General features: G+C 39.0%; 1 protein-coding gene across 2 annotated transcripts in view; it reads left to right on the top strand.

Annotated features, from left to right (window-relative positions):
• MDM4 (MDM4 regulator of p53) overlaps nt 1-13,469 on the top strand; it is a 38,808-nt gene extending 25,339 nt beyond the window's left edge. For both annotated transcript variants that reach the window (XM_028120292.2, XM_088016850.1), the window contains exons 6-11: nt 1,564-1,631; nt 2,362-2,461; nt 4,622-4,782; nt 6,616-6,765; nt 8,879-8,959; nt 11,361-13,469. In XM_028120292.2, coding sequence (XP_027976093.1) covers nt 1,564-1,631; nt 2,362-2,461; nt 4,622-4,782; nt 6,616-6,765; nt 8,879-8,959; nt 11,361-11,936 — 1,136 coding nt within the window. In that variant the 3' untranslated portion in view covers nt 11,937-13,469. The remainder of the gene's footprint in view (nt 1-1,563; nt 1,632-2,361; nt 2,462-4,621; nt 4,783-6,615; nt 6,766-8,878; nt 8,960-11,360) is intronic.
• Nucleotides 13,470-13,880: the final 411 nt, after the last annotated feature.

Raw genomic sequence — 13,880 nt, 5'->3', positions numbered from 1 at the left:
TGGTTCTTTATGAATCATTTGTCCAAATCTCCACATGTATACCAACAAAATGAAATATATACGACCTACTTTATTTTAAAATTCCTTTGTACATTGTGGTTTTCCCAGATAATTTTTTTGCTTCTAAACGTTTTATTTTTTTAAAGATCTTATTTATTTATTTGAGAGAGTGAGAGAGAGAGAGAGCTTGAGCGCACGAGTGGGGGAGGGGCAGGAGGAGAGGGAGAAGCAGACTCTCCGCTGAGCAGGGAGCCTGACATGGGGCTCAGTCCTAGGACCTTGAGATCATGACCTGAGCTGAAGGCAGATGCCCAGTGGGCTGAGCCACCCAGGCGCCCTTGCTTCTAAATGTTTTAACCTAAGAAGATAGTAAGGTGTTAGAACTATAAATGACAGTAAGCAAGTTGCTTTATTAAAGAAATTCTTTATCTGCATTGTCTCTTTAGTTGATCTTTGAAGATCACTGCAGTCAGAAAATGCTGTCTCTTAAACTTCTCAGTATTCTCTATTTACCTTTAAAAATGCTTGTAGAAGTCATGCTCTTTATAATTACAATTTTGAAATTGTTTGCTTTGTGCAAAACAACTGAATTATCAGACCAGTTGTAGGATCCGTATTCTTTTCTCTGGCAGTCTTTATTATGTGAGGATGAGGTTTTCCTTAAGTGTCTTATCTCTGGACCTGATAGTAGCTAATGAACCCAACCCTTGGTAGACTTATTTGGGAACATTTCAGTTACATATAACCTCATATAATGAGCAGTCTAGGTTACTAAATTCTCTGCAGTTTGTCGTTTTCCTGTAGCTCAGTTTTCATCTTCTGTTCTGCTTGAAAAGTTTCCAAGTCCTCGAAATATATTTCTCTCAGACTAAGAATTTCTGTCAGGTTATTGTTTTCCTTGCTTTTCATTGACTTTGAGAAAAACTTTATCTGCTCTCCCTTCCTTCTTAAGAAATGTTTATAGTAACTGGGAAAAATAAAACTTGTTAATTAAAAACACCTACTCTATATTCAGGTTATGGGAGTTTAAGCTAGGAAGTCATCATTGACACTTAAGAATATAAGTTTCCATGAGGTGCTATTGTGTGATGAAGGAAGTGGAGAGAATTCCAGATTTTCAGATTTCATAACCCTGTATAACTTTTAACAGTTGCAAATAAAAATTAAAGGCCAAACTTTTTTTGCTGTTTTTTTACAAGTTAGGCAGATTGAATAATAAAAAACCTGTGGGGAGAGATAATAAAAGATACTCTTCATTATTTCTTGGTTGGAATCACTTTCATATTAAAATTTGAAAGTTTGCCATGAACATTTTTTAGTTATTTTTCATTTTCTCCCAGATTACATTTTGGTAATACATTTTGAATATAGCCTGTCTTGGTCTTTGCCATTTTTATCAGTTTTGATTTTTCCCTTTTGGATGAGAGCCTTGTGCAGCCAACACGGAGGAGTACATTTTTAGGGAGCAAACCTGGCTCCAGGGTTGTTTGCTGAGGTCCTTTTTATGTGGAAAGAATGGTTATTACCAGGGAAGGTTTTCCTTTTGTTTTACTTGCTATCCAGATGCCGCTCAGACTCTCGCTCTCGCACAGGATCACAGTATGGATATTCCAAGTCAAGACCAACTGAAGGTAAAATCACCACACGGTGACTTCTTTTGTTGTACAGAGTGGCCCCTTCTCTGTACCTATGGATCTTGGACTCCCAAGACCTTTCTCTGAATGTGGTAAGAATTTAATAAGAAAGGTTCTTGGGAGTTCACAGACCAGGGACAGAGTGAAACTTCTCTGTTCTGCCCATAACAGAGTTCCAGTCTCTGAATCTTTCTTTGGGATGTAGCACTTCTGATCTTCAGTTCCTCCAGTTGCATTTTCTTTGGGGTTTATGTATGCCTGTGTGTGTGATGGTGTATGTATATAGGTGTTTGAGAAAACTGCTTTATTAGATTTTAACAGGCTTTTTGCAATTAAGTTCATGTCAGGCCATTCTTAAATCTTCTCCAGACCTGGGAAAACTTTATGATCATCTTGGTATATGCTGAGGGTTTCACATGTTTTCTGAATTATGCCTAATTTTGTAGTATAGAGGCTTTACATTGATAGCCTGTTTTTAACAGTAGATTTTGGCCTTTTGTGCAGAGATTTTTTTCCCCCCCAGGTTTGGGATTCTCTTAGCTCTGCTCCCAGTGGGTTAAGGAGAGATGTTGCCTTTATTTGATGACTGTTGTGAACTTCAGAGATCTCTTTCTTGTGCATAACCCATTGTGCCGCACACTAACTGGTGAGCCAGAATGGAACTGCTACATCCCCTGGTCTCAGTCATTTTTACTGCACTAATAGACATCTTTCCCTTTTTTTCCAGCAAAGTGCAGAAGAAAGTTCCAGTTCCAGGAAAAGAATGGAAGAAGGCAATATTCCTACACTGCCTACCTCACAACATAAATGCAGAAATTCTAGAGAAGGTAAGTTTTGGATTAAGGCTATATATTTTTTTTTCTTTCTTTTGTTGATAACTTCTAGAAATGACATTTATTCACATTAAGCACTGGCTGTAATTGAGACCTTTCTGTAGACAACTCAAAAAATAATAATGCACTTTCTTTGTATATGAAGTAGGAGAGGCATATGTCATACTTACTTCTCATTCTTTTCTAAAAACTTTTTCTTTACCCTAGTGACCATTGTTAACTTTGAAGAAGGTGGTAGTGCTCTTTTAGCAACCTGTGTTTACTGGGATGGAGCAAGACCTGTCCTTTGGCTGGCATGCTAATAGAAGCTCGCTACAGATTTATCAGTTTGCCACCTAGTATATCACCTGCCTTGGCCTTTTAAATATTGACGTACTTGTATATATTCAGTCTGGTTAGGATTTTTATTTTGATTTGTCTGCTTGAGGCAAAGGCTAATTTTTGTAGAGTTTTAAAGTTTGTAAAGATGATGCATACTTAGTCTGTCAGAGCCAAGAATGAGACGTCAGAGGCCTAGTAGTTCCTTTGCTCTTGGATGATAGTTCTGAGGTCTTGGCCATCCATACTGGATATGCTGTGGTCAGGTTAAATGAGTTAATCGATATTTTGAAAGTTTTCCCCAAGCTCTGCTTTATAAAGTATCTCCTAAAATTTTTTCTATACAGGTATATAAAATCATCAATTACTCAGGTATTTTACGGCATGATAGTTTCTAGTTTCGGTACTGGCTCACACTTGGAGCAATGGCAGGTTAGACCTCCAGCAATATCTCAGAGAGTGATGCTGCTGTAATTATCTCAAATGTTTAAAATCGAATCAGTTTATCATGCAACCGAATTTTGAGCTACCTAGTCACCTTGGAGTTTATTTCAGTCTGTACGGTATTAAATGTGTAATTTCTTCTTTAAATGCAGGTCCTTGCTTGTTTGCTACTCAGAAATACAAGAATAGCCTATTCAAGAGACCGTATTTAGTTTGTGCTGTAGATTTTGAGAATAAAGAGCTTAGTATTTTCAGGAAAGTGTGTAGGTAGAAAGGACAGAGTTTGTATACATGGGAAGGATACTTCTGTTCCCTTTACAAGATGTTAGAGAGCTTGAAGAGATGAGGATAACTTTAATATGGCATCATCTCAGGAATTGGGGTTTCGTTAATTGTAATGAGTAAGTAAAAAGCTGAACTTCCCCTGAACTTAATGGGCAGCGTTCAACATAATTTGTAAGTAGATAAGGTAATCTTTTGTTCTGACAGGGACCCATTTATTGCAAGTTTTCGAGCACATGTACCTCAACACATTTAAGCACCTGTGGTTGCTATCGGTGTGGCTGGTGCATTGGGAAGAGGTAGAGGAGAGTGAGGAAGTGGGGAAAGAGAATAGCATAACAAAAGATTGGATGATGGGATGTTGTGGTAGCACCAGACTTATGTTAGTAATCATCTTGAATGTCATTTGGATGTACAACACAAGATCTTTTACTTGGAATATGTGGTGCCTTCTTATGTTTTGGGTTTGCAAGATTTCTAGGTCTTAGAGATCTAGAAACTCCAAAAGAGAGCCCCTTGATCCAGAAAGGACATAGGTATAGATTTACTTAGACAACGTAGAGTTCAGTGTTTTATAATGGTTGTTACCTATCCAAACATGAATTCATGAGAAACATCCATAAATACGTAGCAGTGAGACTGCCTTGACAACCTTTGGATGCCCATTCAGTCTGGACTGCCTTGCTTCTGTCTTCAGGTTTGGCCGCTCTGCCACCACCATTTGCAGTTCATGGATCAGGCCATTATTGGGCATCATGTACGAGAGCAAGTCTTTTCTTTAGTTAATGCCATGGTGTGAATGTATAACATGGCAGTAAATAACCATTTCGAAATCCTCCTAGAACCATGTCATTGTTTGGATGTTTTCAGAGTTTAGATTGCTTGATAAATGATCATCTGCTTCTAGTGTCGTTACTTGCTAATGAATGAGGCCTAAATTTGAGAGGAGGTCTGGGCTCTGTGACTGAGATATTTGATTTCTGTTTCTTTCATACTGGCTGTGGAAATTTCTTTTTACCTGTCTTATAAAGAGATTGTAATGTTACAAAGAGAGTTTTGATTCTTAGTGTTGTGTACGTAGTTACTGTCCTTTCCATTTGACTGCTGTAGATGAAGACTTCATAAAAAACTTAACCCAAGATGAGACATCTAAGCTGGACCTTGGGTTTGAGGAGTGGGATGTAGCTGGGCTGCCTTGGTGGTTTTTAGGAAACCTGAGGAGCAACTATACACCTAGAAGTAATGGCTCGACTGATTTACAGACAAATCAGGTAAATGTCACATTTGAAGAGGAACTTTCTGGTTTTTTTTTTTTTTTTTTTTTAAAGAGTAACATTCTTGGTTACTCTTGACCACACATTGCATTCTGTAAGAATTCTCATTCAGCGCTATGACTTTAAGTACCATCTGTGTGCGTCTGCTGCTCAAATCCGTATCTGCAGCCCTGACCTCTTTTCTAAATGCCCAGCTTCTATATTCAGCTGCCTACTCCACACCTCCACTTAGATGATCTGACATTTAACATGTTCAAACCAGAGCTCTTGATTTTATTTTTAATTTTTTCTAAACATTCCTTTACGGCCTTTCCTTTTTCACAAATCTACCTTCTATGCAGTTATTCCAGCCAGATCTAAAGGGATAGCATCGATTTCTGTATCTGTCATATGCCACATGCAGGTTATCAGTTCTTTATCCAAAACATCCAAAATCTAACGACTTTTATTACTTCCGGTGTTACACCCTAATTCAAACCATAAGCATTCTGTTCCTTTATCTTATTTTATATTCTCTTGCACGTCTCACTTTGAAAAACTGTTATTTTGTTTATGTATCTATTGCCTATTTACCCCTACTGAAATGAAAGTCCAGGGCTTTCACATTATTCATCACTTTATTCTCTTACCTAGTACCTAGAACAGTATCTGACACGTAATAGGAATTCAATGAATATTTGCTCAGTAAATGAATGGATATAGAATAGTGGCAAAATAATAAGTTTTCTCTTAGGAATAGTATAGAAAAGCATGTCATAAAATACCCATAGATGCAGGGTGCCTGGGTGGCTCTGTTGTTAAGTGTCTGCCTTCGGCTCAGGTCATGATCCCAGGGTTCTGGGATCGAGCCCCACATTGGGCTCCCTGCTCGTGTTCCCTCTCTCGCTGTGTCTCTCTCTGTCTAATAAATAAATAAAATCTTAAAAAAAATCCATAGATGAATGCAGAAAGAAGGTTATATTTAAAGTCGTTTAGGAATTCAGAAAGAGGACAGAAGATTTGAGTTACCATAAGTATTTCTTATATTTCAATAAACATTATTGTTTTTTTTTAAGATGTTATTTATTTGTTTAGAGAGAGCGAGCAGAGGGAGAGGGAGAGAGAGAGAGATCTCAAGCAGACTCTGTGCTGAGTACAGAGCCTGACATGGGGCTCGATCTCATGACCTTGAGATCATGACCTGAGATGAAATCAAGAGTTGGATGCTTAATTGACTGAGCCACCCAGGTGTCCTTCAGTAAACATTATTGACCATAAAGGAAATAATATATCACAGTTAATAGAATGTTTTCTAGGTTCTTGGGGTGTCACCTTTGGAAAGGAAATTTAGGGAACGGGTTCTGTTTAGTTGAGCAACTCATGTCTTTAGCTTTTAAGCTTTTCAGTACTATTTCTCAGGTCTTACACCCGATTTACTGTTAAAATAGAAAATTCCTGGGCGCCTGGGTGGCTCAGATGGTTAAGTGTCTGCCTTCGGCTCAGGTCATGATCCCAGAGTCCTGGGATCGAGTCCCACATCGGGTTCCCTGCTCCTTGGGAGCCTGCTTCTCCCTCTGCCGCTCTCTCTCTCTCTGTCTCTCGTGAATAAATAAATAAAATCTTTAAAAAAAAAATAGAAAATTCCTTGCCAGGCTCCCTATATCCATTCATTAGTTTATACATAGTTAGGTGCCAAGTAATTATCTGTTGAATGAATAGATGTCCACAGAAGAAAGGCTAGGTGTTCTTTGGAGGTATGTGAGGATATTGAGTTTTGGGTTCATTTCTGTTGGTTCAATGTCACTGATAAGCCTCTGACTACAAAAACTCACATTTGTTTCTTTCTATTAGGATATAGGTACTGCCATTGTTTCAGACACCACAGATGATTTGTGGTTTTTGAATGAGTCTGTATCAGAGCAGTTTGGTGTGGGAATAAAAGTTGAAGCTGCAGACACTGAACAAACAAGTGAAGAAGTAGGGAAAGTAAGAGACAAAAAGGTATGTTTGGAAAAATTTCACGTTGGTTGTATTTATGTGCACATAGTATGATCTGTTAAATCTGGTGTCCTGACCCTTTGTACCACAGATGACTTACATAATCCCCCCCTTTTACTTTTATTGTTTTCCTGTATCCGGTTTTCAGGTTCACATTAAGTTAACCAACACTATCTTAAAAATAGGATAGTACTGCATGGGTAAAACTCCTCCTTCCTTAGAAGCAAGAAGCTGTCCCTTCCTCCTTGTCTAATCTCTCACTGTGGAGTTTTTGCTTCTGGAGACCTTGCTTTGCTAACAAGGCAAAGTTCAAAGTGGCTGTGGCAGCCTGTAGGGAAAAAAATTCTTACTTCTTGGACATCTCAGTGTCTTCCACAGTCACTCATATCTAAATGGGAATAGACAGGTGAGTTCTTCTTACATAAGTTAGAGTTTAAATAAGGGGAAAGAAGAGAGTTAGAACTCTGAATACACACAGTATGAGCACACTAACAGTCATATAAGCATGTGCTCAAGTCTCAAAAGAGATTGGATAGCAGATCCAATGCCCGATATTGACAAGATTCTCAGTAAACATCTATTGAGTAAATATAACAAAAACTGATCTAAATAGGGTCATCTTTTTAATTTGAGGGATTTTCATAGTCATTTGGGTTCCTGAAGGAAATCTTGGTATGTTTATAGGCAGATCAATGCTTGGGTCCTCCTAGACTAGTTGTATGGGTAGCATTAGAAGGGACTCCCAAGTGGCTGGAGTGAAGACAAAGGTGACATTTGGAAAATTCCATTGAGAGAGATGGAACTTAAAATACTTGAACTTGTGTGAGAAAGTTGATATACTGAGGTTCCTAATTCTTATCATAATTGATTTTATTCCATTTACTAGATGACAAAATAGGGTTTTAATTTTTAGAATTTTAAATTCTGAATTAGAAAATTTAGAAGACACTTCCCAAATTTCTTGACTTTCTGTTTCCTGGTCCACGGGCATGTTTTTTTTTTTTTAAGATTTATTTATTTATTGGGGCGCCTGAGTGGCTCAGTCATTAAGCAGCTGCCTTCGGCTCAGGTCATGATCCCAGGGTCCTGGGATCGAGCCCCACATCGGGCTTCCTGCTCAGCGGGAAGCCTGCTTCTCCCTCTCTCACCCCCCTCTGCTTGTGTTCCCTCTCTCACTGTGTCTCTCTCTGTCAAATAAATAAATAAAATCTTAAAAAAAAAAAAGATTTATTTATTTATTTGAGAGAGAGAGAGAGAGAGAGAGAGAGCACGACCGGGGTGAGGGGCAAGAGGCAGAAGCAGACTCCCCGCCAAGCAAGGAGCCCGACGCGGGACTTGATCCCAGGACCTGGGATCATGACCTGAGCCGAAGGCAGACGCTTAACTGACTGAGCCACCCAGGCGGCCCAATGGGCATGTTTTTATGGGACAACCAGAGTATCACATAACTAGTTTTACTTTTGGATACGAAATTTACTTTTCATAAAATATTTTTCATTCTTCACATCTCAGTTCCTTATTTTACTTAGTGCTTTTCACTTCATTTTTTCATGCAGTCCTTATTCTTGTGAATGCCTGCCTAAATTCTCAAGATAAAAAATTTCCACATTTAATGATTTGTAGCGTTTTTACTCTGCTACTGTTTATTTTCTTTGAAGTCATACATATGGGTGCCCTCTTGTATTTGGTGAGCCTTCTGGGCACTTTTCAGTCATTTCTTCTATTGAGCTGCCAGTTGGGCGTGCACAGAGTCATGTAAGCCATTTTCTTTCTTTCTTTTTTTTTTTTTTAAATATTTTATTTACTTATTCAACAGAGAGAGACACAGCGAGAGAGGGAATACGAGCAGGGGGAGTGGGAGAGGGAGAAGCAGGCTTCCCGCGGAGCAGGGAGCCCGATGGGCTCGATCCCAGGACCCTGGGATCATGACCTGAGCCGAAGGCAGATGCTTAACGAGTGAGCCACCCAGGCGCCCCTGGTCATTTTCTTTTCAAGTGCTAGTGATGGAGGCAGAATTTGGGCTCTAAATTGAAGCTCTTCTGTCTTTTTTGCTCTCAGGTTATAGCCTCATCTAAACTAGGTAAACTTTACTAATGAGATGTCTTTGCCCTCGCAGGTGCTTGAAGTGGGAAAAAATGATGACCTTGAGGACTCTAAGTCCCTAAGTGACGATACTGATGTAGAAGTTACCTCCGAGGTATGAGTAGCTAGTAAAAAAGCTGTTTTGTACCACCTGCATCTTCCAGTGTGAACTTTCCAGCAATGCACTTGTGTTGAAGAAGGCCATTTCCCCCGTTTCTATCTTGCTTTCCTTGGTGTTAAGACATATTGGCTTCTTTATATCTTGTTAGAGGTTTTTATTGGAATTTGGAGAAGAGGAGGATGAGTTGACCTAATCCTCTCCCCACCTTGAAAGGGGTGACTTAGATGCCTGTCTGTTTGCCTTTCTCCCTGCTAACAAAATTCTTTGGACGTGATGCAGTGGATACACAGAGTTATTTAAAATAGTCTTTTACTACTTTCCCCACTAAACAGTCCTCCATAATCCTAAGGATAGACCTGTAAGCTCTCTAAAATTCTTTGTCAAGAGTAAAGATCATATTTTCACTGCTTTCTTAAAAACAAACCAGTGGGAAATGGCTTAATTTCCACACAGGTTTACATTAATGGAGGGCTAGTAAATGAAGATGTAGTATTAAGCTCTTGGGTATTAGGTGTGGATTTGTCACCAGATGTGACAACCGAGGTTTAGATTCAGACATACACCTTGCTTTTCTCTTTTCATGCTAGTTCCCCATTTTCCTTTTAGTACTTCCCTTGGCTTACTTGCTGGGAATGGTGGTGGGGGAAGGAGAAGGGAGGGGATTTTACAGTTTGCTGCTTGGGGATAGAAAAGTTGTAGGTTGTCTCTGGTGTTGCTCCTCCCCCAATGCCCAGCCTGCCACTGTTGACCATTATGGTAATGCATTGTAAATTATCTGTCTGTGCGTAGCTAAGTAATAAAGTGGAATATATTGGTCCATTAAGTGTTCTTGACCATAATACAAATAGCAGAGATAAGTGTTTCCATCTTAATCAGACTTCTGTGGCTACTTGGGCCCAGATAACCTATTAAGCAAATAGACTGTATTTCATCAAATCAAAGATGCCATTTAATTTAATAAGCCCTATTTATGTACTACTAAAGAAGAAAAAATGATGCCAATTAGACTATGACACACCATCAGTTATAAATTCCAAGTCTTTATGAAGTGCCTTTGAGATTCTGTATTGCATGAAGTAGATGAGATGAGATCTAGGATCTTAAACTGGCAAGAATGTTTTGACGCTGTCTAAAGACCACCAGTTTAACAAATGGTCGTGTCCTTGCCTCTTGGCCTAGGCAGTTGAGTTATGCCTTCTAAACGTGAAGTCTGCAGCCTTCATTCTGAAAGTAATCAAGTTTGCCTGTGTCAAATCACTGATCCTGTCAAAGCCAGGCAATTATCCACATTAAATACTCTTGACTTGTTCCAGGTAGCTACCTTTGCATTAAGTGAGGCATTTAAAATTCATTGAGCTCTGGTATCTCCTAATTTGAATATGGAGAAGTCGGAAAAAAGTTACCAGCATCCAAGGGCAAGAACATTCATTTTTCAGAGGGTAGGGTTTAGGCATACAACAGTTAGTGACCTGTGATCCTGAGAGCAGTGAGAGAGCATAAGTAACGTAGTAGTTTTCAAACCTCATTTTTTTTTTTTTTTTGTAAAGATTTATTTATTTATTTGACAGAGAGAGAGAGCACAAGCAGGGGGAGCTACAGGTAGAAAGAGGAAGAAGCAGGCTTCCCGCTGAGCAGGGAGCCTGATGCGGGGCTTGATCCCAGGACTCTGGGATCATGACCTGAGCCGAAGGCACATGCTTAACGACTGAGCCACCCAGGCTCCCCATTATTTTATTTTTTTTAAAGATTTTATTTATTTATTTGACAGAGAGAGCGATAGCAGGAACACAAGCAGGGGGAGTGGGGAGAGGGAGAAGCAGGCTTCCCGCTGAGCGGGGAGCCCGATGCGGGGCTTGATCCCAGGACCCTGGGATCATGACCTGAGCCCAAGGCAGATGCTTAACGACTGAGCCACCCAGGCGCCCCCAAACCTCATTTTAATTTTAGCTTCCTTTTTGCCAAATTTTATAACATTTCTTAATTAGTGGGAAGGAATGAAAGTGTTATCTTTTCTTCATTCTTTAGCCTCTTGCTCAATAAAAGAGTAAGTTGTACAATGAGAAATGAACTAAAAAAGAAGGCAGCAGGGAAAAGCAAGCAATGTAAATTCCACCCAGACTAGACAAAATGCCAGAATAATGAATTTAACTTTGTTAAAGATAGCTATATCAAATTTTGACTTGAAATGGTGATTTTGTCACTATCACTGTAAAACTTCTCTAGACTTTCTTACACGTGGCTGTGGAATGTGTTCAGATGCAAGGCTAGACCACTGATGTGGAATGTCCAGACTCTCACTAGCTTGGTGAGATGATGAGATTTGGCCTACCCTCCTTTTTCTCAGCTTCGTGTTCACCACTGTGTGAGTATTAATTGGCCGCACTTGTCGTTGTAGGATGAGTGGCAGTGTACTGAGTGCAAGAAATTTAACTCTCCAAGCAAGAGGTACTGTTTTCGTTGCTGGGCGTTGAGGAAGGATTGGTATTCGGATTGTTCTAAGTTAACCCATTCTCTCTCCACGTCTGATATCACTGCCATACCTGAAAAGAAGGAAAATGAAGGAATTGATGTCCCTGATTGTCGAAGAACCATATCAGCTCCAGTTGTTAGACCTAAAGATGTATATACAAAGGAAGAAAAAAACCCCAAACTTTTTGATCCCTGCAACTCAGTGGAATTCTTGGATTTGGCCCACAGTTCTGAAAGCCAGGAAACCATATCAAGCATGGGAGAACAATCAGATAACCTTTTCGAACAGAGAACAGATACAGAAAACATGGAGGATTGCCAGAATCTCTTGAAGCCATGTAGTCTGTGTGAGAAAAGACCACGAGACGGGAACATTATTCATGGGAGGACAGGGCATCTTGTCACTTGTTTTCACTGTGCCAGAAGATTGAAGAAGGCTGGGGCTTCATGCCCTATTTGCAAGAAAGAGATTCAGTTGGTTATTAAGGTTTTTATAGCATAGCTGACTCCATGAATTGCAGAGAAATATTAACAGGCTAGGTATGTATGAAAATGTCAGTATTGAGCATCTCCACTCACCGTAACTCACTGCATCTGTTTATTTATGTAAACATCTGTGCGTCACAACATTTTTCTCTCTACACTTAGAGGTAATTTGAGAATGAGTTCTTTAGAACTAGGTTATCAATTTGGGGGAACTCCCATTAATATGAAAAGATGGCGTTAATCACCTCATTCTCTCTTTAAAGATGAGGATCTGGGAGAAAGCAACTGCCAGTACAGACAAAAGTACTTTAATTCATTCACTTACCCAGTTACTTGAAGATTTAGTATTTCTTCAATTAATTTTATTCCCTATTCTTTTTTTCTGTTAGGGAGTGTTCTTAGCCATCAAGATCCAAGGTGGCTGTTAGAAAAATATTAGAGCTAACAATGAAAAAAACATAAGTAATTTGATTAGTCAAGTTGTGTAATGCTATAGATCACTTTATGGTTGCAATCGTGCTGCACAATTCAGATACACCAAAAGAAAAGTCTTGAGAAACAAGAGCATTTTTGCTAACATACCCCTGAAAGAATTTTGAAAAACTATATATAACCTTTTGCACATTTTACACCTTGGGGAGTGATTAGCAAACAAAGTGTTCCCTTCTCTTGAGTTGTAGACATCTGAGTAGCCAACCTAAAACAAGCTACTCTAAGGGGACGGTTTCTGTCCCTTGTGCCCCTTTCCAAGCAGTTCCTTCTCCATTTCATGGTTCTCATTCTCGGTTAGTTTTCCTTTTGCACATGTTTAATGTGACATCTAAATTTTAAAAATAAATTTAAGTACTTACAAAGGATACCCTATCCAATATATTGTATATGTGCCTTAAAAATATTTTTCTCAAAGCCGTGGAGCTATAGATTTAGCGGATTAAATTTATAGAAGTCCTGTCATATAAAGTAGCAAAGCCTGTTCTCAATTAAAATTCACCAGCCAAATCAGATTTCATTTTCAGTCAGAAAATGTTTGACTTTATTTTTAATTCAGATAAGTGCATTAACACATTTCTGGCACAACCTTCTCAATTATAGTTCTAAGATAGATGAGGTGCAGAGTTTTTAACCGAAGCTCTCTTTGCTTTACTCTGTCCTCATTGTCCCTTGAGAATTCTGTTTTTTTAATTTTTTTTTATTTTTTTATTGTTGTTCTTTTGTTTGATGCCTCTGGAGGTTTTTTACAATCTGGAGCAATGCCCCGTAGTAAGATTCTAGATGGGTATGAGTCAGCCTTTCTTTGGGAAATAGGGAGTATGGCAGTTGTGAAAATGAAAATAAGTAAAGAAAAATGTTAGATCTGAAGAAGCCTTATCTGAGCACATAAATCTTAGGGCAATCCATATGGAAATTGAAGATCTTTAAGCTGATGTCCTTATACATATTCCTGTCTGCTTTCCCCATGGAAAAATCTTGATGTATGCCCAGGGGTTTGCATATGAGATTTTGAAGACCATGGCCCTAGAATTAATAAATTTACTGATCATAAAAATCACCTCAGTTGCTTGTTAAGAAAAGCCCAAGTCAAAAAAAAAAAAAGAAAAAGAAAACAAACAACAAACTTAAACAATGGCCCCGTTTCCCCCCATGAGGGGTTTCTTTCCACTAGAACATGTGTTCTGGAAGCTGGTAAATGGTCCACAGACCACACTTTGGGAAGGCCTGCCCTGGAAGGAAGGGTTTTCCCAGTTACAAGTACAACGAACGAGATCGCTTTTAGCATCATATTTAATTTCTTGAGGGGGAGTTTTGTTAAAAGTTCTAGAAGTTTAAAACTAGAATGCACTCTTATACTCAACCCCTGTTATTTTGCACTTCAGGCTAAAAGGTAAATGACAGCCAAGAGTCACAGCTAGTCATGCAGCTGTTACTAGAATACAAGTCCCTTGCAGTAAATCACAAAACC

Source organism: Eumetopias jubatus, unplaced genomic scaffold, assembly GCF_037043125.1.
Source record: "Eumetopias jubatus isolate StellerSeaLion01/CBP00866 unplaced genomic scaffold, mEumJub1_p1.0 scaffold_12, whole genome shotgun sequence".
Classification (NCBI taxonomy): domain Eukaryota; kingdom Metazoa; phylum Chordata; class Mammalia; order Carnivora; family Otariidae; genus Eumetopias; species Eumetopias jubatus.
This window is presented reverse-complemented; position numbering and strand designations above follow the sequence as displayed.